The sequence below is a fragment of the Oncorhynchus kisutch genome, linkage group LG11, assembly GCF_002021735.2.
Source record: "Oncorhynchus kisutch isolate 150728-3 linkage group LG11, Okis_V2, whole genome shotgun sequence".
NCBI classification, from domain to species: Eukaryota; Metazoa; Chordata; class Actinopteri; order Salmoniformes; family Salmonidae; genus Oncorhynchus; species Oncorhynchus kisutch.
Window position 1 is genome coordinate 86,887,343 of NC_034184.2, and position 24,147 is coordinate 86,911,489.

The following is a 24,147-nucleotide window of genomic DNA, read 5'->3' on the forward strand; positions in this document are numbered from 1 at the left end:
CTGGTTCAGCGGTCTAAGGTACTGCATCTCAGTGCAAGAGGCGTCACTACAGACCCTGGTTCAGCGGTCTAAGGTACTGCATCTCAGTGCAAGAGGCGTCACTACAGACCCTGGTTCAGCGGTCTAAGGTACTGCATCTCAGTGCAAGAGGCGTCACTACAGATACCTTGGTTCGATTTCAGGCTGTATCACAACTGGCCGTGATTGGGAGTCCCATAGGGCAGCACACAATTGGGATTGGCCAGGTGTAGGCCGTCATTGGGAGTCCCATAGGGCAGTTGGGATTGGCCAGGTGTAGGCCGGGTTTGGCCAGGTGTAGGCCGGGTTTGGCCAGGTGTGGGCCGGGTTTGGCCAGGTGTAGGCCTGGTTTGGCCAGGTGTGGGCCGGGTTTGGCCAGGTGTGGGCCGGGTTTGGCCAGGTGTAAGGCCGGGTTTGGCCAGGTGTAGGCCGGGTTTGGCCAGGTGTAGGCCTGGTTTGGCCAGGTGTGAGGCCGGGTTTGGCCAGGTGTAGGCCGGGTTTGGCCAGGTGTAGGCCTGGTTTGGCCAGGTGTGAGGCCGGGTTTGGCCAGGTGTAGGCCGGGTTTGGCCAGGTGTAGGCCGGGTTTGGCCAGGTGTAGGCCGGGTTTGGCCAGGTGTAGGCCGTCATTGTAAATAACAATGTGTTATAAACTGTCCTAGTTAAATAAGAGGTAAACATTTGTTTTGGTTTAAATGACTACTGCTTTGGGGGAAACAAAGGTTCAATTCTAAACAAATAACAATCACTTTTTTCTCTCGGACAATAAAGCCGTTTGATGTTTGGTCCAACAGAAACACATTATGTCCTGTAATAGAGGAGAACGTATGTAATGATCCCCTTTTAATATGTCCAAACTCACAACAACCCCCTCCTCAGATGGGACGCCATGTTTCCCTTTTAATATGTCCAAACTCACCACATTTACAACAGAGCAGACCCCCTACTCAGATGGGAGTATCAACGAACATGTTTCCACCGCGTACCGCTAGAAGCATTTTCTGCCACAGACGTACAGTGGGGCAAAAAAAGTATTTAGTCAGCCACCAATTGTGCAAGTTCTCCCACTTTTTGCCCCACTGTTTGTGCTGCTAGCAGTCTAGTCTATGTGTGATGGAATCTGCAAATGGGCAGAAAGATTTCTGTACGGAAACTCATTTTTCATTCTGAGGAATACGGTAGGCTACATGATGTCAACATCTGAACAAAGTGGAAAGGCTAGCGTTATGTTCAAAGACAGTTGGCGTCAGACAGACACGGGTCATAAGCATTCAATGGTTCTACCTCATCGTCTAGCAAATAGATCCACGTTGGCTTGAAACATATATATAGAGATTAGTCTGGCTCATCACTAGCAGTGGGCTTGTGTTTAACAGTTAAATGAGATGGTCATGTTCTAGAATAGCGGATACCAGAAGATGGTCAGTAGAAGAAGATGTGCACGTTGGTTCTGGTAACATTTTGAACAAAAAAGGGTATTTTCATTGGCTGAGACTTGAAAGCCAGATCAGCGATTATTTAAAAAATTATATATATATATATATAATTAAAAGCTGAATAAATTATAACTATTTAGTTGGCTAGGCAGCTCATATAGCTTAATAACCTGAACATATCTGACAATGTTTTGGAGTTTGACTGTAGACAACAAAACAATTAATAACATAACAGAAAAATGAACACATTAACACACATTAAAGCTGTGCATTTGTCGGAGAAATGTAGAGCTTGCTGTTGAACAACAGGGTCAAAGTTGAATGTCCTTTGCTCAGTTGCGGCTAGACAATGGCTATATAAAGAGGGGGCGAATGCCAACAGAATGTGGTAAAACATCTGGCTTTTTGAAAAGGGACCATAAACATTGCCACCCCCCCCACCACCAACAAAAATGAATGGAAAGACAGGGAGAGATAGAGAGGGAGAGATAGAGGGGGGGGGGGGACCACACAAGGCTAATAAGATTTTATAGATTGACTGGACTAAAAAGGCTGATTTCGCCTTTGTCCTCCCAAATGCCTGGAGGTGTCGGGAGCTGTGTGAGGCTGAGTTAGGGATTGGAGGTTACGTCATATATTGAACGTCTATACATGCTGGGCTCATTGTTGTCCTGACCCTTCACGAGACACGGTCAATGTCACATGAAATTGCAATTGATTGGTTGGTTGGTTGTAAATCACCGGGGGAAATGACTGGAGAGAGTGGTGCTATAATCTGATCTGGAGGTCTCACTAAACAGAGAATATCCCTGGTCTACTGCCTCTGATCTGGAGGACTCACTAAACAGACAACATCCCTGGCCTACTGCCTCTGATCTGGAGGACTCACTAAACAGAGAACATCCCTGGTCGTCCCTACTGCCTCTGATCTGGAGGACTCACTAAACAGAGAACATCCCTGGTCATCACTACTGCCTCTGATCTGGAGGACTCACTAAACAGAGAACATCCCTGGTCATCTCTACTGTTTCTGATCTGGTGGACTCACTAAACAGAGAACATCCCTGGTCGACCCTGCTGCCTCTGATCTGGAGGACTCACTAAACAGAGAACATCCCTGGTCGTCCCTACTGCCTCTGATCTGGAGGACTCACTAAACACACAACATCCCTGGTCATCCCTACTGCCTCTGATCTGGAGGACTCACTAAACAGAGAACATCCCTGGTCATCCTTACTGCCTCTGATCTGGAGGACTCACTAAACAGAGAACATCCCTGGTCATCCTTACTGCCTCTGATCTGGAGGACTCAATAAACAGAGAACATCCCTGGTCATCCCTACGGTCTCTGATCTGGAGGACTCACTAAACAGACAACATCCCTGGTCATCCCTACTGCCTCTGATCTGGAGGACTCACTAAACAGACAACATCCCTGGTCTACTGCCTCTAATCTGGAGGACTCACTAAACAGAGAACATCCCTGGTATACTGCCTCTAATCTGGAGGACTCACTAAACAGAGAACATCCCTGGTCTACTGCCTCTAATCTGGAGGACTCACTAAACAGAGATGCGTCATTAGTGTTGTCCGAGTGTTGTCCGAGTGTTGTCCGAGTGTTGTCCGAGTGTTGTCCGAGTGTTGTCCGAGTGTTGTCCGAGTGTTGTCCCGAGTGTTGTCCGAGTGTTGTCCGAGTGTTGTCCGAGTGTTGTCCCGAGTGTTGTCCCGAGTGTTGTCCGAGTGTTGTCCGAGTGTTGTCAGAGTGTTGTCAGAGTGTTGTCAGAGTGTTGTCAGAGTGTTGTCAGAGTGTTGCCCGAGTGTTGTCCCGAGTGTTGTCCCGAGTGTTGTCCGAGTGTTGTCCGAGTGTTGTCCGAGTGTTGTCCGAGTGTTGTCAGAGTGTTGTCAGAGTGTTGTCAGAGTGTTGTCCGAGTGTTGTCCGAGTGTTGTCCGAGTGTTGTCCGAGTGTTGTCCGAGTGTTGTCCGAGTGTTGTCCGAGTGTTGTCTGAGTGTTGTCTGAGTGTTGTCTGTAACGTAAAAAGGTACCGTAAGGTTTTGCTTAATATCAGGATTTAAAAATATTCATACTTTTACTTAAGTGTATTTTAGGAATTACCTTTACTTTTGATACTTAAGTCAATTTAAAACCAAATACTTTTACTCAAATAGTATTTTACTGGTTGACTCATTTTAATTATATATATTAATAATGATTTATCTTTACTTTTACTCCAGTATGACACATTGGGTGGAAAAGTGGCTCTGGGTTGGTCAGAAAGTGATCCTCTACTGTTTCTTCATCCTGAGACCTAAAGTAGTTTTCACACCTGATTCCACTAGCTAGGAAACAAAAAAAGTTAAGTAATCTACCTGTGTGGCTGTTGGGAAGAGCCTGGCGCTTGCCAGGGTTTGATTCTCACAAAAAACACATGCACTCACTACTGTAAGTGACTCTGGATAAGAGTGTCTGCTAAATGACTAACATTTGGAAACAAAAACAATGTGCACAGCTTTTTGGTCCCCAGGACCAGTATGAAGAAACACTAACAGAATAACGGTTAAAGGAGAAGAGACAGAAATAGTTTTTCCTGACCTCCGTTTCAAAAGTAGTTCTTTCGCTTCCTAAAAAACATCTGAAACCTCAAGAACACAGATGTAATAGTTGTTTTGTTTTTTGTCTTTTTTCTCTCCAAAAGACCATCAGATTCACTTTGAATCATTTAAACCTGCCTTGAATGTTAAATATGCATTAACTCAGCAACACCAGGTAAATCTCTCAGCTTTTGAGGGATGTCACCAACACAGTACTGTTACCCTTGATCCATACTGGATGAGGTGACACATCTGCACCAACACAGCAGCATGAACTCGTTACTCCTTTTCAAGAATGTCCCTCAAAAAAATAATACAACAAATCTACTTGGTAACAAGACAAATATGTAAACGACTGTCTAATAATAAATAACAACAACCATAATAATACACACATTTTTTAGAGGGGTCATTTTTTGACCAAGCCAAATGTCTTCAGCCTCCTGAGGTTGAATAGGCCAGGCTGAAGAATCTGCAGGTTGGTTTTGGGGTGGGTCTGATCGATACTAAGTGACTATGCTAAAGATCTATGGCGGAAGAAGGAAGAGGATTCATACCCTGTAATTTAGAGGGTTTGGCATCAAAAGTGGAAAGGAGACTCCGGGATGCTGACCGTCTAGACAGAGTTGGGAAAAAAGCCATATCTCAGACTGGCCAATCAAAAGAAAGGTTTAAGATGGGCTAAAATAACACAGACACTGGACAGAGGAACTCTGCCTCGAAGGCCAGCATCCCAGAGTCGCCTCTTCACTGTTGAGACTGGACAGAGGAACTCTGCCTCGAAGGCCAGCATCCCAGAGTCGCCTCTTCACTGTTGAGACTGGACAGAGGAACTCTGCCTCGAAGGCCAGCATCCCAGAGTCGCCTCTTCACTGTTGAGACTGGACAGAGGAACTCTGCCTCGAAGGCCAGCATCCCAGAGTCGCCTCTTCACTGTTGAGACTGGACAGAGGAACTCTGCCTCGAAGGCCAGCATCCCAGAGTCGCCTCTTCACTGTTGAGACTGGACAGAGGAACTCTGCCTCGAAGGCCAGCATCCCAGAGTCGCCTCTTCACTGTTGAGACTGGACAGAGGAACTCTGCCTCGAAGGCCAGCATCCCAGAGTCGCCTCTTCACTGTTGAGACTGGACAGAGGAACTCTGCCTCGAAGGCCAGCATCCCAGAGTCGCCTCTTCACTGTTGAGACTGGACAGAGGAACTCTGCCTCGAAGGCCAGCATCCCAGAGTCGCCTCTTCACTGTTGAGACTGGACAGAGGAACTCTGCCTCGAAGGCCAGCATCCCAGAGTCGCCTCTTCACTGTTGAGACTGGACAGAGGAACTCTGCCTCGAAGGCCAGCATCCCAGAGTCGCCTCTTCACTGTTGAGACTGGACAGAGGAACTCTGCCTCGAAGGCCAGCATCCCAGAGTCGCCTCTTCACTGTTGAGACTGGACAGAGGAACTCTGCCTCGAAGGCCAGCATCCCAGAGTCGCCTCTTCACTGTTGAGACTGGACAGAGGAACTCTGCCTCGAAGGCCATCATCCCAGAGTCGCCTCTTCACTGTTGAGACTGGACAGAGGAACTCTGCCTCGAAGGCCATCATCCCAGAGTCGCCTCTTCACTGTTGAGACTGGACAGAGGAACTCTGCCTCGAAGGCCAGCATCCCAGAGTCGCCTCTTCACTGTTGAGACTGGACAGAGGAACTCTGCCTCGAAGGCCAGCATCCCGGAGTCGCCTCTTCACTGTTGAGACTGGACAGAGGAACTCTGCCTCGAAGGCCAGCATCCCAGAGTCGCCTCTTCACTGTTGAGACTGGACAGAGGAACTCTGCCTCGAAGGCCAGCATCCCAGAGTCGCCTCTTCACTGTTGAGACTGGACAGAGGAACTCTGCCTCGAAGGCCAGCATCCCAGAGTCGCCTCTTCACTGTTGAGACTGGACAGAGGAACTCTGCCTCGAAGGCCAGCATCCCAGAGTCGCCTCTTCACTGTTGAGACTGGACAGAGGAACTCTGCCTCGAAGGCCATCATCCCAGAGTCGCCTCTTCACTGTTGAGACTGGACAGAGGAACTCTGCCTCGAAGGCCATCATCCCAGAGTCGCCTCTTCACTGTTGAGACTGGACAGAGGAACTCTGCCTCGAAGGCCAGCATCCCAGAGTCGCCTCTTCACTGTTGAGACTGGACAGAGGAACTCTGCCTCGAAGGCCAGCATCCCGGAGTCGCCTCTTCACTGTTGAGACTGGACAGAGGAACTCTGCCTCGAAGGCCAGCATCCCAGAGTCGCCTCTTCACTGTTGAGACTGGACAGAGGAACTCTGCCTCGAAGGCCAGCATCCCAGAGTCGCCTCTTCACTGTTGAGACTGGACAGAGGAACTCTGCCTCGAAGGCCAGCATCCCAGAGTCGCCTCTTCACTGTTGAGACTGGACAGAGGAACTCTGCCTCGAAGGCCAGCATCCCAGAGTCGCCTCTTCACTGTTGAGACTGGACAGAGGAACTCTGCCTCGAAGGCCAGCATCCCAGAGTCGCCTCTTCACTGTTGAGACTGGACAGAGGAACTCTGCCTCGAAGGCCAGCATCCCAGAGTCGCCTCTTCACTGTTGAGACTGGACAGAGGAACTCTGCCTCGAAGGCCAGCATCCCAGAGTCGCCTCTTCACTGTTGAGACTGGACAGAGGAACTCTGCCTCGAAGGCCAGCATCCCAGAGTCGCCTCTTCACTGTTGAGACTGGACAGAGGAACTCTGCCTCGAAGGCCAGCATCCCAGAGTCGCCTCTTCACTGTTGAGACTGGACAGAGGAACTCTGCCTCGAAGGCCAGCATCCCAGAGTCGCCTCTTCACTGTTGACGTTGAGACTGGTGTTTTGCAGGTACTATTTAATGAAGCTGCCAGTTGAGGACTTGTGAGGCGTCTGTTTCTCAAACTAAACATTCTAATGTACTTGTCCTCTTGCTCAGTTGTGCACCGGGACCTCCCACTGCTCTTTCTATTCTGGTTAGGGCCAGTTTGCGTTGTTCTGTGAAGGGAGTAGTACACAGCGTTGAACGACATCTTCGGTTTCTTGGCAATTTCTCATTTCGTTTACATTTGTTTTTACTCATGTTGACTCCATATTGACGTTAAGTTTTGGCTTTTCTTACCGGATGTACAATCATCACGAGTTGAATTGTGGAGCGTTTCAGGCCCCGAAGTGAACACTGATGGTGGGCTTGCAGTCGGCGTTCCAATTCATCACAAAGGTGTTCGATGAGGTTGATGTCAGGGCTCTGTGCAGGCCAGTCAAGTTCTTTCACAATGATCTCGCCAACGATTTCTTCATGGACCTTGCTTGGTACACTGTCATTCATGCTGAAACAGGAAAGGGCCTTCCCCAAACTGTTGCCACAAAGTAGAATTGTCTAGAATGTCATTGTATGCTGTAGCAGTAAGAAGTAAGTCCCTACACTGGAACTATGGGGCCTAGCCAGGACCTTGAAAAACAGTCCCAGAACATTATTCTTCCTCCATCAAACTTTACAGTTGGCACTATGCATTCGGGCAGGTAGCGTTATCCTGGTATCCGCCAAACCCAAATCTGACTGCCAGATGGTGAAGCGTGATTCATCACAACAGAGAACGCGTTTCCACTGCTCCAGAGGCCAATGGCGGTGAGCTTTACACCACTCCAGCCGACACATTGCGCATGGTGATCTTAGGCTTATGTGCAGCTGTTCGGTCATAGAAACCCATTTCATGAAGCTCCCAATGAACCGTTGTTGTACTGACGTTACTTCCAGAGGCAGTTTGGAACTCGGAGGTGAGTGTTGCAGCGGAGGACAGACTATTTTTTATGCACTACGTGCTTCAGCGGTCCCGCTCTGTGAGATTGTGTGGCCTACCACGTCGGGGCTGAGCCGGTGTTGCTCCAAGACGTTTCCACTTGTGTGGCATCCTATGACGGTGACACGTTTGAAGTCACTGAGCTCTTCAGTAAGGACATTCTACTGCCAATGTTTGTCTAGGTGCTCAATTTTATACACCCGTCAGCAACGGATGAGGCTGAAATAGTCTAATCTACAAATGTGAAGGGATGTACACATACTTAAGTATATATAGTGTATATTGATTCGGTAAGTATTCAACCCCCTGAGTCAATACATGTTAGAATCACCTTCGACAGCAATTACAGCTGTGAGTCTTTCTGGGTAAGTCTCTAAGAGCTTTCCACACATGGATTGTGCAACATTGGCAAATTGTTATTTTCAAAATTCCTCAAGCTCTGTCAAATTGGTTATTGATCATTGCTAGACAACCATTTTCAGGCCCCGTCATAGATTTTCAAGTAGATTTAAGTCAAAACTAACTCGGCCACTCAGGAACATTCACTGTCGTCTTGGTAACCAGCGTAGCTTTGGCATTGTGTGTTAGGTGCTTAGCCGGTGGTCAGCTCCATTCTGGTACTGAAAAACTCCCCAGTCCTTAACGATTACAAAACATACCCATAACATGATGCAGCCACCACTATGCTTAAAAATATGGAGAGGTGTACTCAGTAATGTGTTGTATTGGATTCTCCCCCAACAAAACACTTTGTATACAAGACAAAAACTTATTTGATTTGCAACATTTTCAGTATTAATTACATGTTTGGTTGCAAGTTGTAGAATATTTAAATTCTGTACTTCCTTCTTTTCACTGTCAATTACGTTAGTATTGTGGAGTAACTACAATGTTGTTGATCCATCCTCAGTTTTCTCCCATCACAGCCATTAAACTCTGTAACTGTTTTAAAGTCACCATTGACCTCATGGTGAAATCCCTGAGCAGTTTCCTTCCTCTCCGGCAACTGAGTTAGGAAGGACACCTGTATCTTTGTGGTGACTGGGTTTATTCATACACCAACCAATTAATGAATTAATAACTTCACCATCATCAAAGAGATATTCAGTGTCTGCCTTTTTAGTTTATTTTTACCCATCTACCAATAGGTGCCCTCCCTGGTCTTTGTGGTATGAAATTTACTGCTCGACTGAGGGACCTTACAGATAATTAAACGTGTTGGGTACAGAGATGAGGTAGTCATTCAACATTCATGTTAAACACTTATCGCACACAGAATGAGTCCATGCAACTATTATGTGACTTGTTGAGCACATTTCTACTCCTGAACTTGAAAACTTATTGACATTTCAGCCTTTTTTTTTTACCCCTTTTTCTCCCCAATTTCGTGGTGTCCAATTGTTTTAGTAGCTACTATCTTGTCTCATCGCTACAACTCCCGTACGGGCTCGGGAGAGACGAAGGTTGAAAGTCATGAGTCCTCCGATACGCAACCCAACCAAGCCGCACTGCTTCTTAACACAGCGCGCATCCAACCCGGAAGCCAACCGCACCAATGTGTCAGAGGAAACACCGTACACCTAGCGACCTGGTCAGCGTGCACTGTGCCCGGCCTGCCACAGGAGTCGCTGGTGTGCGATGAGACAAGGACATCCCTACCGGCCAAACCCTCCCTAACCCGGACGACACTGGGCCAATTGTGCGTCGCGTAACGGACCTCCTGGTCGTGGCCGGTTACAACAGAGCCTGAGTGCAAACCCAGAGTCAGTACAGCGCCCTTAAGCACTGCGCCACCCAGGAGGCCCCAGCCTTTCTTTTTTTAAATTGATTTGTAAAAAAAGGTGAAAAACATCATCCCCTTTGACATTACTGTCAATACATTACTGTCAATACATTACGGTATTATTGTTTGTTTGACAAAAGAAAAGCTGGAACAACAAAATGTGGAAACGTCAAGAGGTGTGAAACATTACAATACTTTACGAAGGCCCTGTATATAGACGGCTCTGTGTGGCTAACAGGCTAACAGGCCACTAGAAGGCCCTGTATATAGATGGCTCTGTGTGGCTAACAGGCTAACAGGCCACTAGAAGGCCCTGTATATAGACAGCTCTGTGTGGCTAACAGGCTAACAGGCCACTAGAAGGCCCTGTATATAGATGGCTCTGTGTGGCTAACAGGCTAACAGGCCACTAGAAGGCCCTGTATATAGACGGCTCTGTGTGGCTAACAGGCTAACAGGCCACTAGATGGCTCTGTGTGGCTAACAGGCTAACAGGCCACTAGACGGCTCTGTGTGGCTAACAGGCTAACAGGCCACTAGACGGCTCTGTGTGGCTAACAGGCTAACAGGCTAACAGGCCACTAGATGGCTCTGTGGCAGAAAGGTGTGGCTAACAGGCCACTAGATGGCTCTGTGGCAGAAAGGCGTGGCTAACATTCCACTAGATGGCTCTGTGGCAGAAAGGCGTGGCTAACATTCCACTAGATGGCTCTGTGGCAGAAAGGTGTGGCTAACATTCCACTAGACGGCTCTGTGGCAGAAAGGTGTGGCTAACAGGCCACTAGATGGCTCAGTGGCAGAAAGGTGTGGCTAACAGGCCACTAGATGGCTCTGTGGCAGAAAGGTGTGGCTAACAGGCCACTAGATGGCTCTGTGGCAAAAAGGTGTGGCTAACAGGCCACTAGATGGCTCAGTGGCAGAAAGGTGTGGCTAACAGGCCACTAGATGGCTCAGTGGCAGAAAGGTGTGGCTAACAGGCCACTAGATGGCTCAGTGGCAGAAAGGTGTGGCTAACAGGCCTCTTGGGATTCCACTAGATGGCTCTGTGGCAGAAAGGTGTGGCTAACAGGCCTCTTGGGATACCACTAGATGGCTCTGTGGCAGAAAGGTGTGGCTAACAGGCCTCTTGGGATTCCACTAGATGGCTCTGTGGCAGAAATGTGGCTAACAGGCCTCTTGGGATTCCACTAGACGGCTCAGTGGCAGAAAGGTGTGGCTAACAGGCCTCTTGGGATTCCACTGGTTTCATTTGGACATGTCAGTGTCTGCAGTCCTCTATAGTTGTATCATCTCACGTAGAAGACAATAACACCAGACAAAACAACGAAGACAAGGGAGGGCCATTAAAAAGAAACAAAGTCGAAGAGGGAAATTAAAAAGTGACCTCTACCTGTCGTCCATCTCAAACACGAATAACAATACAGATGAATCCCTGTAGAAGAGAACAGGGTATTAAAAGGCTTTAGTTCCTACCTGTAGTACGAGGGGCTCAGGGTTGAAGGCCAGGGTCATCAGTAACTGCATCCTCTCGGTGTCCTTCAGGTTCTTCAGCAGGAAGCTGCCAGAGTCTTTGGTTTCGGCATAACGTCGCACCACCCTGTCCAGCAGCCTCTGGGAGGGACAGTGCACGAGGTCAGACCAGCCCTCTACCACCTCAGGGGTCAGCAGCCTCACGTCCCCGTTCAGCCTAGCGAACTCCGTCTTGTACATGGCCTGGATGAGGTCGCAGCGCGGGCGGCCAGTAGCTCTCTTACAGATCTTCTGGTCAATGTCCGCCAGCTCCTGATTGGATCCCAGGCGTTTGAGCACCACGCGCCTCGTCCCCTCGCGCGGCTCTCCGTACTGGGCGAAGTACACGTTCTTGACGTTGAAGACATCCAGGAAGCGCAGGCGTCCCCAGGTCTCGAAAGACACCTGGCCATTCATGAACTTCCTGCACCAGCTGGTGCCGAAGCAGGCGGGGCACTTGTTGAGGTTGATGAAGCGGCGGTCCGTCAGCTCGTTCTTCTGGAAGGAGGCGAACAGGTTGTGGGTGTTCATCAGGAGGATAACAAACAGACCCACCACCAGCAGAAGCTTCAGACAACGGTAGAGGCGACCCAGCTTCAGAGGCAGGAAACGCAGCATTGTGGGACAGGATGTGGGGGTCAGCAGTTAGAGTAGAACAAGGGAGTGTTGAGAGTATCGTCGGGTCAGGTGGGGGCTAGCCGAGCCTCACTGCCTCTCTGTCATGTTGCGCTGGGGAATCATCATCATCTAGAGCGCCTGGTAGGGGCAAGGCTGGCACAGTAACCCCATGCCAAACTCTGACACAGGCCTGCGAGTCCCCGTCTGTGGAACCTGGAGCCTCGACCGGGGAGCCTGCATCCAAGCAGAGAGAGACAGAGAGGGGAGAGAGAGAGAGAAAAGGATAGAGAGAGAGAAAAGGATAGAGAGGAGAGAGAGAAAAGGATAGAGAGGAGAGAGAGAAAAGGATAGAGAGGAGAGAGAGAAAAGGATAGAGAGGAGAGAGAGAAAAGGAGAGAGGAGAGAGAGAAAAGGATAGAGAGGAGAAAAGGAGAGAGAGAGAAAAGGAGAGAGAGAGAGAGAAAAGGAGAGAGAGAGAGAGAAAGGAGAGAGAGAGAGAGAGAGAGAGAGAGAGAGAGAGAGAGAAAAGGAGCGAGAGGAGAGAGAGAAAAGGATAGAGAGGAGAGAGAGAAAAGGATAGAGAGGAGAGAGAGAAAAGGAGAGAGAGGAGAGAGAGAAAAGGATAGAGAGGAGAGAGAGAAAAGGAGAGAGAGGAGAGAGAGAAAAGGATAGAGAGGAGAGAGAGAAAAGGATAGAGAGGAGAGAGAGAAAAGGAGAGAGGAGAGAGAGAAAAGGATAGAGAGGAGAAAAGGAGAGAGAGAGAAAAGGAGAGAGAGAGAGAGAAAAGGAGAGAGAGAGAGAGAAAAGGAGAGAGAGAGAGAAAAGGAGAGAGAGAAAAGGAGAGAGAGAGAGAGAAAAGGAGAGAGAGAGAGAGAAAAGGAGAGAGAGAAAGAAAAGGAGAGAGAGAGAGAGAAAAGGAGAGAGAGAAAAGGAGAGAGAGAGAAAGAGAGAGAGAGAAAAGGATCGAGAGAGAGAAAAGGAGAGAGAAAAGGAGCGAGAGAGAGAGAGAGAACATTACACACCTGAGCCCAGCGAAATACAACAAAAATATTATTTTAACAATAGTTGAGGCATGAATCCTCATGAAACCACTAAAATACCAGTAATGATTAAATATTAAACATTTGTTAATAAATACCATAATAAAGAGTAATTGCAACATAGGAATGAATTATTTTAGTATTTTATGACATTTTCTGCTGAGATACTCATTACCACAACGCGTCTCTGTCTGAACGTATGTTGTAATTTAAACACAGTAAAACGAAAAAAATAAATGTTTTCAAATGACAGAAAAATGATTAACTGAATATTCATGTATAATAATATATATACAATTTTTTTATATAGTGTTAAAATGAAGTGTCCATGACTGATGTTCTCATCCTCCACAACAGTTTTGAAGGACTGTTCACACGGACAATTTTAAATAAAGTTTGATTTTGAATGAAGCAACAACACTGCCCTCAAGATGGCTTCCAGGTGTCTTTATCTTTTCTCCAGTTAAAAGGTAAACATTCTCTTGTCAGACTGCGTACACGACAGTATTGATTATAATTTCCCAAAACAGGTCGTTTTCAACATTTAGAAAATGTCCGATTAAAAATGTTGTATGAAAATATACTTTATTAATGTGTAATTATGTACATTGAGTAAAAATGATGTCTTCTCTATTGTCAGGCCAAGGTTCCTCCGCAAAACCATTTTCACTTACAGCTGCGATTTAAGGCCAGTTGTGGCTGAGAGAAATTTTACTAACTTTAAGGCCAGTTGTGGAGAACTTTCAGAACTTTCTTTTTCTGTTTCAGTAACTTTAAAATTATACAGACTATATTTTATAAAAATATATATTAACTATTTATTTAAATTTTACTAACTGTTGAAATGTTTGCTTTATGTCCTGTTTAATTGCAGATAGTCAGCGAGCGACAAAAAGAAAGCTTTAGCAAAATTCAGAGAACAAAAGTTTACATCAACCCAGAACTGCTGGAAGTGTACAGAAGGACAGAGAGAGGGGTCAGGGGTCGGAGGTGACAGCAAGAGTAAATGTAAATATATACATTTACATATTTTCATATTTACATATATACATTTACATATATACATATATACATTTACATATATACATTTACATATTTACATATTTACATATATACATATATACATATTTACATATTTACATATATACAATGGGGCAAAAAAGTATTTAGTCAGCCACCAATTGTGCAAGTTCTTGTGAAGACTTACAGAAAACGTTTGACCTCTGTCATTGCCAACAAAGGGTATATAACAAAGTATTGAGATCAACTTTTGTTATTGACCAAATACTTATTTTCCACCATAATTTGCAAATAAATGAATAAAAAATCCTACAATGTGATTTTCTGGATTTTTTTCTCTCATTTTGTCTGTCATAGTTGAAGTGTACCTATGATGAAAATTACAGGCCTCTCTCATCTTTTTAAGTGGGAGAACTTGCACAATTGGTGGCTGACTAAATACTTTTTTGCCCCACTGTATGTATGTACAGTGCCTTGCGAAAGTATTCGGCCCCCTTGAACTTTGCGACCTTTTGCCACATTTCAGGCTTCAAACATAAAGATATAAAACTATTTTTTTGTGAAGAATCAACAACAAGTGGGACACAATCATGAAGTGGAACGACATTTATTGGATATTTCTAACTTTTTTAACAAATCAAAAACTGAAAAATTGGGCGTGCAAAATTATTCAACCCCCTTAAGTTAATACTTTGTAGCGCCACCTTTTGCTGCGATTACAGCTTTAAGTCGCTTGGGGTATGTCTCTATCAGTTTTCAACATCGAGAGACTGAATTTTTTCCCATTCCTCCTTGCAAAACAGCTCGAGCTCAGTGAAGTTGGATGGAGAGCATTTGTGAACAGCAGTTTTCAGTTCTTTCCACAGATTCTCGATTGGATTCAGGTCTGGACTTTGACTTGGCCATTCTAACACCTGGATATGTTTATTTTTGAACCATTCCATTGTAGATTTTGCTTTATGTTTCGGATCATTGTCTTGTTGGAAGACAAATCTCCGTCCCAGTCTCAGGTCTTTTGCAGACTCCATCAGGTTTTCTTCCAGAATGGTCCTGTATTTGGCTCCATCCATCTTCCCATCAATTTTAACCATCTTCCCTGTCCCTGCTGAAGAAAAGCAGGCCCAAACCATGATGCTGCCACCACCATGTTTGACAGTGGGGATGGTGTGTTCAGGGTGATGAGCTGTGTTGCTTTTACGCCAAACATAACGTTTTGCATTGTTGCCAAAAAGTTCAATTTTGGTTTCATCTGACCAGAGCACCTTCTTCCACATGTTTGGTGTGTCTCCCAGGTGGCTTGTGGCAAACTTTAAACGACACATTTGATGGATATCTTTAAGAAATGGCTTTCTTCTTACCACTCTTCCATAAAGGCCAGATTTGTGCAATATACGACTGATTGTTGTCCTATGGACAGAGTCTCCCACCTCAGCTGTAGATCTCTGCAGTTCATCCAGAGTGATCATGTGCCTCTTGGCTGCATGTCTGATCAGTCTTCTCCTTGTATGAGCTGAAAGTTTAGAGGGACGGCCAGGTCTTGGTAGATTTGCAGTGGTCTGATACTCCTTCCATTTCAATATTATCGCTTGCACAGTGCTCCTTGGGATGTTTAAAGCTTGGGAAATCTTTTTGTATCCAAATCTGGCTTTAAACTTCTTCACAACAGTATCTCGGACCTGCCTGGTGTGTTCCTTGTTCTTCATGATGCTCTCTGCGCTTTTAACGGACCTCTGAGACTATCACAGTGCAGGTGCATTTATACGGAGACTTGATTACACACAGGTGGATTGTATTTATCATCATTAGTCATTTAGGTCAACATTGGATCATTCAGAGATTCTCACTGAACTTCTGGAGAGAGTTTGCTGCACTGAAAGTAAAGGGGCTGAATAATTTTGCACGCCCAATTTTTCAGTTTTTGTATGTTAAAAAAGTTTGAAATATCCAATAAATGTCGTTCCACTTCATGATTGTGTCCCACTTGTTGTTGATTCTTCACAAAAAAAATACAGTTTTATATCTTTATGTTTGAAGCCTGAAATGTGGCAAAAGGTCGCCAAGTTCAAGGGGGCCAAATACTTTCGAAAGGCACTGTGTGTGTGTCTGTGTGTGTGTATATATATATATATATATGTATATAGGAAGTCAATACCCTACAATGTTAGGAAGTCTCCACAAGCCATTTAGTTTGTACTACAGGATGTCCATACAGTCTGTAAGCCATTTAGTTTGTACTACAGGATGTCCACACAGTCTGTAAGCCATTTAGTCCCTTCGATAGGATGAAGTGTCCATAGCAGTAAGATTTGTCCCATGTTTTGAGACACTCATGTCATGTCATGCCTCCTTTCCATTTCCAAAACACAGGCAGAATAGTCAAATCAAGAACACTCAAGATCTGACAAAGAAGCAACGTGAAAAGAAGAAAAAAAACAGGGAAAAACTGAGGAAGAAAGAAACAGATCAGGAAGACACAGCCTCTTCAGGAAGACACAGCCTCTTCAGGAAGACACAGCCTCCTCAGGAGGACACAGCCTCCTCAGGAGGACACAGCCTCCTCAGGAAGACACAGCCTCCTCAGGAAGACACAGCCTCCTCAGGAGGACACAGCCTCCTCAGGAGGACACAGCCTCCTCAGGAGGACACAGCCTCCTCAGGAAGACACAGCCTCCTCAGGAAGACACAGCCTCCTCAGGAAGACACAGCCTCCTCAGGAAGACACAGCCTCCTCAGGAGGACACAGCCTCCTCAGGAGGACACAGCCTCCTCAGGAAGACACAGCCTCCTCAGGAAGACACAGCCTCCTCAGGAAGACACAGCCTCCTCAGGAGGACACAGCCTCCTCAGGAGGACACAGCCTCCTCAGGAAGACACAGCCTCCTCAGGAAGACACAGCCTCCTCAGGAAGACACAGCCTCCTCAGGAAGACACAGCCTCCTCAGGAAGACACAGCCTCCTCAGGAGGACACAGCCTCCTCAGGAGGACACAGCCTCCTCAGGAGGACACAGCCTCCTCAGGAAGACACAGCCTCCTCAGGAAGACACAGCCTCCTCAGGAAGACACAGCCTCCTCAGGAAGACACAGCCTCCTCAGGAGGACACAGCCTCCTCAGGAAGACACAGCCTCCTCAGGAAGACACAGCCTCCTCAGGAAGACACAGCCTCCTCAGGAAGACACAGCCTCCTCAGGAGGACACAGCCTCCTCAGGAGGACACAGCCTCCTCAGGAGGACACAGCCTCCTCAAAAATAACAGCCATTCGCACCTCAGCAGGTAAAGTGTCCCTCAACTCAACTCCTAAAAAGAAGAGCGAGACACCAGGACCGATGAAGACATCAAAGACCCCCAAAAAAGGAATCACAAAAAAATGAGGAACAGAAGAAAGAATCAAAATGGAGGGTGAAATTTGTACAGAAAATAAACTTCTGGAGAGAACCAAAGAGATAGACAACCTAAAGAAAAGACTGAACGTATTAGAGATGATGGCCAAGATGATGCCGTTCTGTACCATCACTCATTCATATATGTACATATTCTTTATCCCTTTACACTTGTGTGTATAAGGTAGCTGTTGTGGAATTGTTAGTTAGATTACTCGTTGGTTATTACTGCATTGTCGGAACTAGAAGCACAAGCATTTCTCTACACTCGCATTAACATCTGCTAACCATGTGTATGTGACAAATACATTTGATTTGAATGTAATTGTCAACATTGGAAGGCAGAGAGGTACAGAACAACAGAGAGGTACAGAACGACAGAGAGGTACAGAACGACAGAGAGGTACAGAACGACAGAGAGGTACAGAACGACAGAGAGGTACAGAACGACAGAGAGGTACAGAACGACAGAGAGCCAGAGAAGACTAAAGCGTACACCTGTTAGCCCCTTCCTTCATCTCCACTGCAATAAACGAGAAATCCGGATAAATTCTGAAAGAAAGGGCCAGCTACTCCGTAAAAGAGAGCCTTAAACGGACACTATGGCAAATCTTCAAAAGAAGAAGATTTCTGTCCGAGAATCCAAAAAAGGCATAACCTTTCCAAGGCTAAATTCTTTAAAACTAAAAGTCATTTTGAATTGGCCAGCGAAGAGTCACAGACAGAGATACATGTGCTTGCAAAACACATGAAAACGTTGGCTTGAAGATAAAGAACCTGGGGTCATAGAAACAGCATCCCCAAGGGACAGTGTGCAGGCCAGTGTGTGTGACGACGTGCTGGTCTTGTATGTGTTTTTGTATGTGTGTTGTTTTTTAAAAATGTGTTCTCTGTTTTTAGCCTGTGTATGTTATGTACCTTTGAAGAATTGCGAAATTAAATTGATTTAACTTGAAATCCATGATTCTGCCAATATTATCTCATTTATTTTCTACATTCAATTTTCTAAACGTTTTTAACCTCAGTCTTAGTAGACTTATTATCACCGAAATCATCAACCTCATTACCGCAACCTGTGTATCATTACCGCAACCTGTGTATCATTACCGCAACCTGTGTATCATTACCGCAACCTGTGTATCATTACCGCAACCTGTGTATCATTACCGCAACCTGTGTATCATTACCGCAACCTGTGTATCATTACCGCAACCTGTGTATCATTACCACAACCTGTGTATCATTACCACAACCTGTGTATCATTACCACAACCTGTGTATCATTACCACAACCTGTGTATCATTACCACAACCTGTGTATCATTACCACAACCTGTGTATCATTACCACAACCTGTGTATCATTACCGCAACCTGTGTATCATTACAGCAAACCTGTGTAACATTACCGCAACCTGTGTATCATTACCGCAACCTGTGTATCATTACCGCAACCTGTGTATCATTACCGCAACCTGTGTATCATTACAGCAAACCTGTGTAACATTACCGCAACCTGTGTATCATTACCGCAACCTGTGTATCATTACCGCAACCTGTGTATCATTACCACAACCTGTGTATCATTACCACAACCTGTGTATCATTACCACAACCTGTGTATCATTACCACAACCTGTGTATCATTACCACAACCTGTATGCTATTTTCTCTCAGTGCAGAATCTACATGCTATCTTCTCTCAGTGCAGAATCTACATGCTATCTTCTCTCAGTGCAGAATCTACATGCTACCTCCTCTCAGTGCAGAATCTACATGCTACCTTCTCTCAGTGCAGAATCTACATGCTACCTTCTCTCAGTGCAGAATCTACATGCTACCTCCTCTCAGGATTCACACATTCTGAGCATATGTGAGGTTAAGGTTATAGAATGCAGAAGGTGTTGAGAGAACTCGGTCAAAATCAAATAAAAATGTTAATTGAAAAATATATTATTTCAGAGTTTTAAGTATCTGTGCATAACGACTGAATAATAATAAAAAATATATAAAAAAATTAAGTGAAAATGTATTAAATTTCCTAAATGATCTTGACGTTTTCAGACCGTTGCGGTAATGAGATTTTTAAGGACTTGTTTTGGAAAATATGTTCAAAAAAGGTGTTAAAATGTCAATAAATTAAAAAAAATCTCTATATATATATATAAAAAAATTGGTGATAATTACTATTTATTTTTGGTTTATGGAGAAGAAAAAACGCCTTTTCTCTAAATCTGGGCTTCCAACTTAATATTTGTGCCAAGCTACAGGACCGCTTTGCTACCGCTGATATGTCCCAGGACCAATACCGTTGACGAGGATGGGACAGGGCACAGAGAGACCACCCCAGTCCTCGGTTCATTAGAACATACTGACGTTGTCCCCACAGTGAAAGGTCTCTGCTTCCCCAATCAAAAGCCCTGGATTTGCACAGAGGGTGGAGCTAAACTACAGCAAACCATGTGCTTCCCCAATCAAAAGCCCTGGATTAGCACAGAGGATGGAGCTAAACTACAGCAAACCATGTGCTTCCCCAATCAAAAACCCTGGATTAGCACAGAGGATGGAGCTAAACTACAGCAAACCATGTGCTTCCCCAATCAAAAGCCCTGGATTAGCACAGAGGGTGGAGCTAAACTACAGCAAACCGCGTGTCTATGGCGGAGGACCAATTACAAGAAGTCCTGCTATGATCTCTGCATCACAAAAAAGCAAAAAAAGACGCTATAGGAGCAAGGTAGAATCCTATTATATCTGATGCCCAATGCATGTGTCAGGGGCTACGGTCCATTACGGATTACAAAGGAAGACCCAGCCGTGATCTGCCCAACAATGCCTCTCTACCAAACTAACTCAATGCATTTTATGCACACTTCGAACAAAAAACATCCCCGAACTGTGCATGAGGGCCTCCGCTGACCCAGAGGACTGGGTGATCTCGGTCTGAGGAGAGAAGGTCTTTAAAATCAGGTCAACACTTGCAAGGCTGCAAGGCCGGACGTTAATCCAATAGCGAGGCTTATTCAGTTATTATCAGCCTCTCCTTGTCCCAGTCTGTAATCCCCACGTCTCAAACTGACCACCATTATACCTGTTCCCAAGAACTCTGAGGCTTCCTGTCACAATGACTACCACCCTGTAGCACTCACATCTGTCATCATGAAGTGATTTGAAAGTCTGGTTATGGCACACATAAACTCCATCATCCCACAACTCCATCATCCCAGATCCATAGACGACGCAATCTCAATTGCGCTCCACACTGGCCTCACCCACCTAGCTAAGAGAAATACCTATGTGAGATTTTCATTGCCTATCGTTTAGCGTTCAACATCATAGTCCCCTCCTAACAAGCATGTCAACAAGCTTGGGGCCCTGGACCTCTGCAACTGGATGCTGGACTTCCTGACGGGCCTACACCAGGTGGTGACGGCAACATCATGCTAAGTGATTTCAATGGGTCTCTCTCCATTCGGATTGTTTTATATTGTTCAATGAAACTTCAAACTAAAAAATTATTGTTTGCATTTTCATTTATTTTATTTTTGAATGCACTCATTTGAGATCATTTCCAGGGCGATATGGGCAAAACAACTTTTAACCAAATGTTGCAATTGTTATTTGACATCATAATGAATATTCTTAATTCTATAGATAGAAGATAATAGTGGGAACGTTGATATGATGACGAATGAAAGAGGAGTTGTGGGTAAGAAACAAGGTGTTGGTCAGTGTTGCCTAGAGGACACTGTAATCTTCGGCTACATTAAAATGCTCTCTTAGCTATTTCATGTAGCCAACATATTCATGCTTCGCCGATTTCTCTTTGATTTAGAAGATACTGTTGCACACAGATCTTGAGGAGCGCATGTTGTTGTTGCTCGACCACGAGACACTTGTGTTCAGTCTACATGGTTGTCATGACGTTGGCCAGGGGGGGTAGGTTTATGACCGTCATAAATACCTCTTTCCCCCCCTTTTTCCTCTCTCTACACTACTGAGGTTACATTTGCAAAACCCCTTGGTTAACATAGAGATCCTGGGAACATCAGAAGGTGAGGGGGAAATGAACTATTTTCTGGTAATTATATTCTATACTATATATAGCATTCAGTCTACATGGTCAATGCAGCACATACAACAATGTTGATGACAACGAAGCTGTTTCCACTTTGCTTCTTAACATACATCCGCAAGCGTTCTATAATTACACTATTAGCTTGTTGCTAACAGCTAGTTTGTCTATTCTTTGCAAGTTTTAGCTAAATTGTGTTAGTCGCTGACGCGACTCGCTAGTTAGCTGGCTAGCTAGCTGATCAATGTACTGAGTCAGAGCAAACGTAGCTAAATCAAATTGTATTAGTCACATGTGCCGAATACAGCAGGTGCAACAATACCGCCTGATACCAGTGATGGTTTAGGCCTAAATCAACATGTTTGTTCAAGAATATCAAGAATATCTTGTGAAATCAAGAGGAATAGGTCAAGCATGAATATGTTGGCTACATGAAGGAACATTTAATGCAGACTCCTGAACAGCTTCTACCCCCAAGCCATCAGACTCCTGAACAGCTTCTACCCCCAAGCCATCAGACTCCTAAACAGCTTCTACCCCCAAGCCATCAGACTCCTGAACAGCTTCTACCCCCAAGCCATCAGACTCCTGAACAGCTTCGATCCCCAAGCCATCAGACTCCTGAACAGCTTCTACCCCCAAGCCATCAGACTCCTGAACAGCTTCGATCCCCAAGCCATCAGACTCCTGAACAGCTTCGATCCCCAAGCCATCAGACTGCTGAACAGCTTCGATCCCCAAGCCATCAGACTGCTGAACAGCTTCTACCCCCAAGCCATCAGACTGCTGAACAGCTTCTACCCCCAAGCCATTAGACTGCTGAACAGCTTCTACCCCCAAGCCATTAGACTCCTGAACAGCTTCTACCCCCAAGCCATCAGACTGCTGAACAGCTTCTACACCCAAGCCATCAGACTGCTGAACAGCTTCTAACCCCAAGCCATCAGACTGCTGAACAGCTTCTACCCCCAAGCCAGACTGCTGAACAGCTTCGATCCCCAAGCCATCAGACTGCTGAACAGCTTCCACCCCCAAGCCATCAGACTGCTGAACAGCTTCGATCCCCAAGCCATCAGACCCCTGAACAGCTTCAATCCCCAAGACACAAGACTGCTGAACAGCTTCTACACCCAAGACACAAGACTGCTGAACAGCTTCTACCCCCAAGCCATTAGACTGCTGAACAGCTTCTATCCCCCAAGCCATTAGACTGCTGAACAGCTAACAAATATGGACGAACCCTTTTATCATTAATGCACCGACTCGATGCACACTCACAGGACTCTACACACTGTCTTCATACATGCTACTCTGTTTATCATTAATGCACTGACTCGATGCACACTCACAGGACTCTACACACTGTCTTCATACATGCTACTCTGTTTATCATTAATGCACTGACTCGATGCACACTCACAGGACTCTACACACTATCTTCATACAAGCTACTCTGTTTATAATGTATTCTAATGCCTAGTCAGCTTGCTATCTATACCCATACAAGTACCACAAGTATCCCACAATGTAAATATGGTATTGGCACCGACCCTGGAACTGACCCTGTGTGTGTATATATATATCCGTCTTACTTTTCTCGTGTTCTTCTTATTTTGTATTTTGTGATTTAAATTCTACTTTATAACGTTTTACTACGGATAGTGATTACAACATTGTTGGGAAAGAGCCTTTCTTTGGTATAGAACTTCTCACAACCTCAGATAAAAAAAATGTTTTATGAACAATAGGAAAATATAGTACGTCTTCATCTTGATTTCTCATCCCTATATATAGCCTAGCTGTGGAAGCATCCATCACTTCACCTTCTGGAACACCAACAGCATAGGAGAGCTGAGCTCCCCCTCTTCTTTCTCTCTCCCTCCTCTCCCTCTCCTCTCCCCCTCTCTCTTCCTACCCCACTCTCTCTCTCTCTCTCCTCCCTCGCTCTCTCTCCCTCTCTCTTCCTACCCCACTCTCTCTCTCCTCCCTCTTCCTACCCCCCCCCTCTCACTCTCCTCTCCCCCTCTCTCTTCCTCCCCCACTCGCTCTCTCTCTCCTCCCTCTTCCTACCCCCCCTCTCTCTCTCTCTCTCTCCTCTCCCCACACTCTCTCTATTCCTCCCCCTCTCTCTCTCTATTCCTCCCCCTCTCTCTCTCTCCTCTCCCCACACTCTCTCTATTCCTCCCCCTCTCTTTCTCCCCCCCTCACTCTCCTCTTCCCCTCTCTCTTCCTACCCCACTCTCTCTCTCTCCTCCCTCTTCCTACCCCCCTCTCCCTCTCCTCTCCCCCCACTCTCTCTATTCCTCCCCCTCTCATCTCCCCCTCTCTTTCTCCCCCCCCCCCACGAATCCAGTCAGTCATTCTTGTTCTCCCTTCAAATGGAACAGGCCCCTCTGAGCATTCTGAAGAGAACCCTGCTGAGAGGAGTTTAACCTTTCATCAGCAGAGTTGCCCTGATTGGCTTTAATCTAGCTTTGAAGTAGACGCTATGAAAAAAAACCTGGTGTCACTACAGTAACAGTAGAAGAGAAGAGAGAGATTAAGACAAGAAACAGACTGACAAGAGGTTCAACTACTGTGAAATACACAAAAAAAACGGTACAGAGATACACTAAGAAAAAAGAAGGAACAGCACGTCAGAAAACAGCTCAATTTGAACATCGAATCTGAACCACTTCTGGGAAAAGTGGAAAACACCAAACAAACAACAAAGAGCTATTCATCCAAAACGGAGACGAACCACTTCTCCACAATAATAATCTGCGTCAGCAACAATCTTTGCTGTTGATAAGACTCCCAACATTTCCTCAGTGAAAACAAATGTCAAAATTGTCATCTTACCAAAATACCATACGACAGACCAAGAATACACCCCTGCAC

At 45.6% G+C, this 24,147-nt stretch overlaps 1 protein-coding gene across 2 annotated transcripts in view; it reads right to left on the reverse strand.

Moving 5' to 3' along the window:
- dipk2ab (divergent protein kinase domain 2Ab) overlaps nucleotides 1-24,147 on the reverse strand; it is a 96,249-nt gene that overhangs the window by 49,768 nt on the left and 22,334 nt on the right. For both annotated transcript variants that reach the window (XR_004211774.1, XM_031836443.1), the window contains exon 2: nucleotides 11,100-11,987. Coding sequence is in view for 1 of the 2 variants with exons in the window: in XM_031836443.1 (XP_031692303.1) it covers nucleotides 11,100-11,753 (654 nt within the window). In the remaining variant the exon portion in view is untranslated. The remainder of the gene's footprint in view (nucleotides 1-11,099; nucleotides 11,988-24,147) is intronic.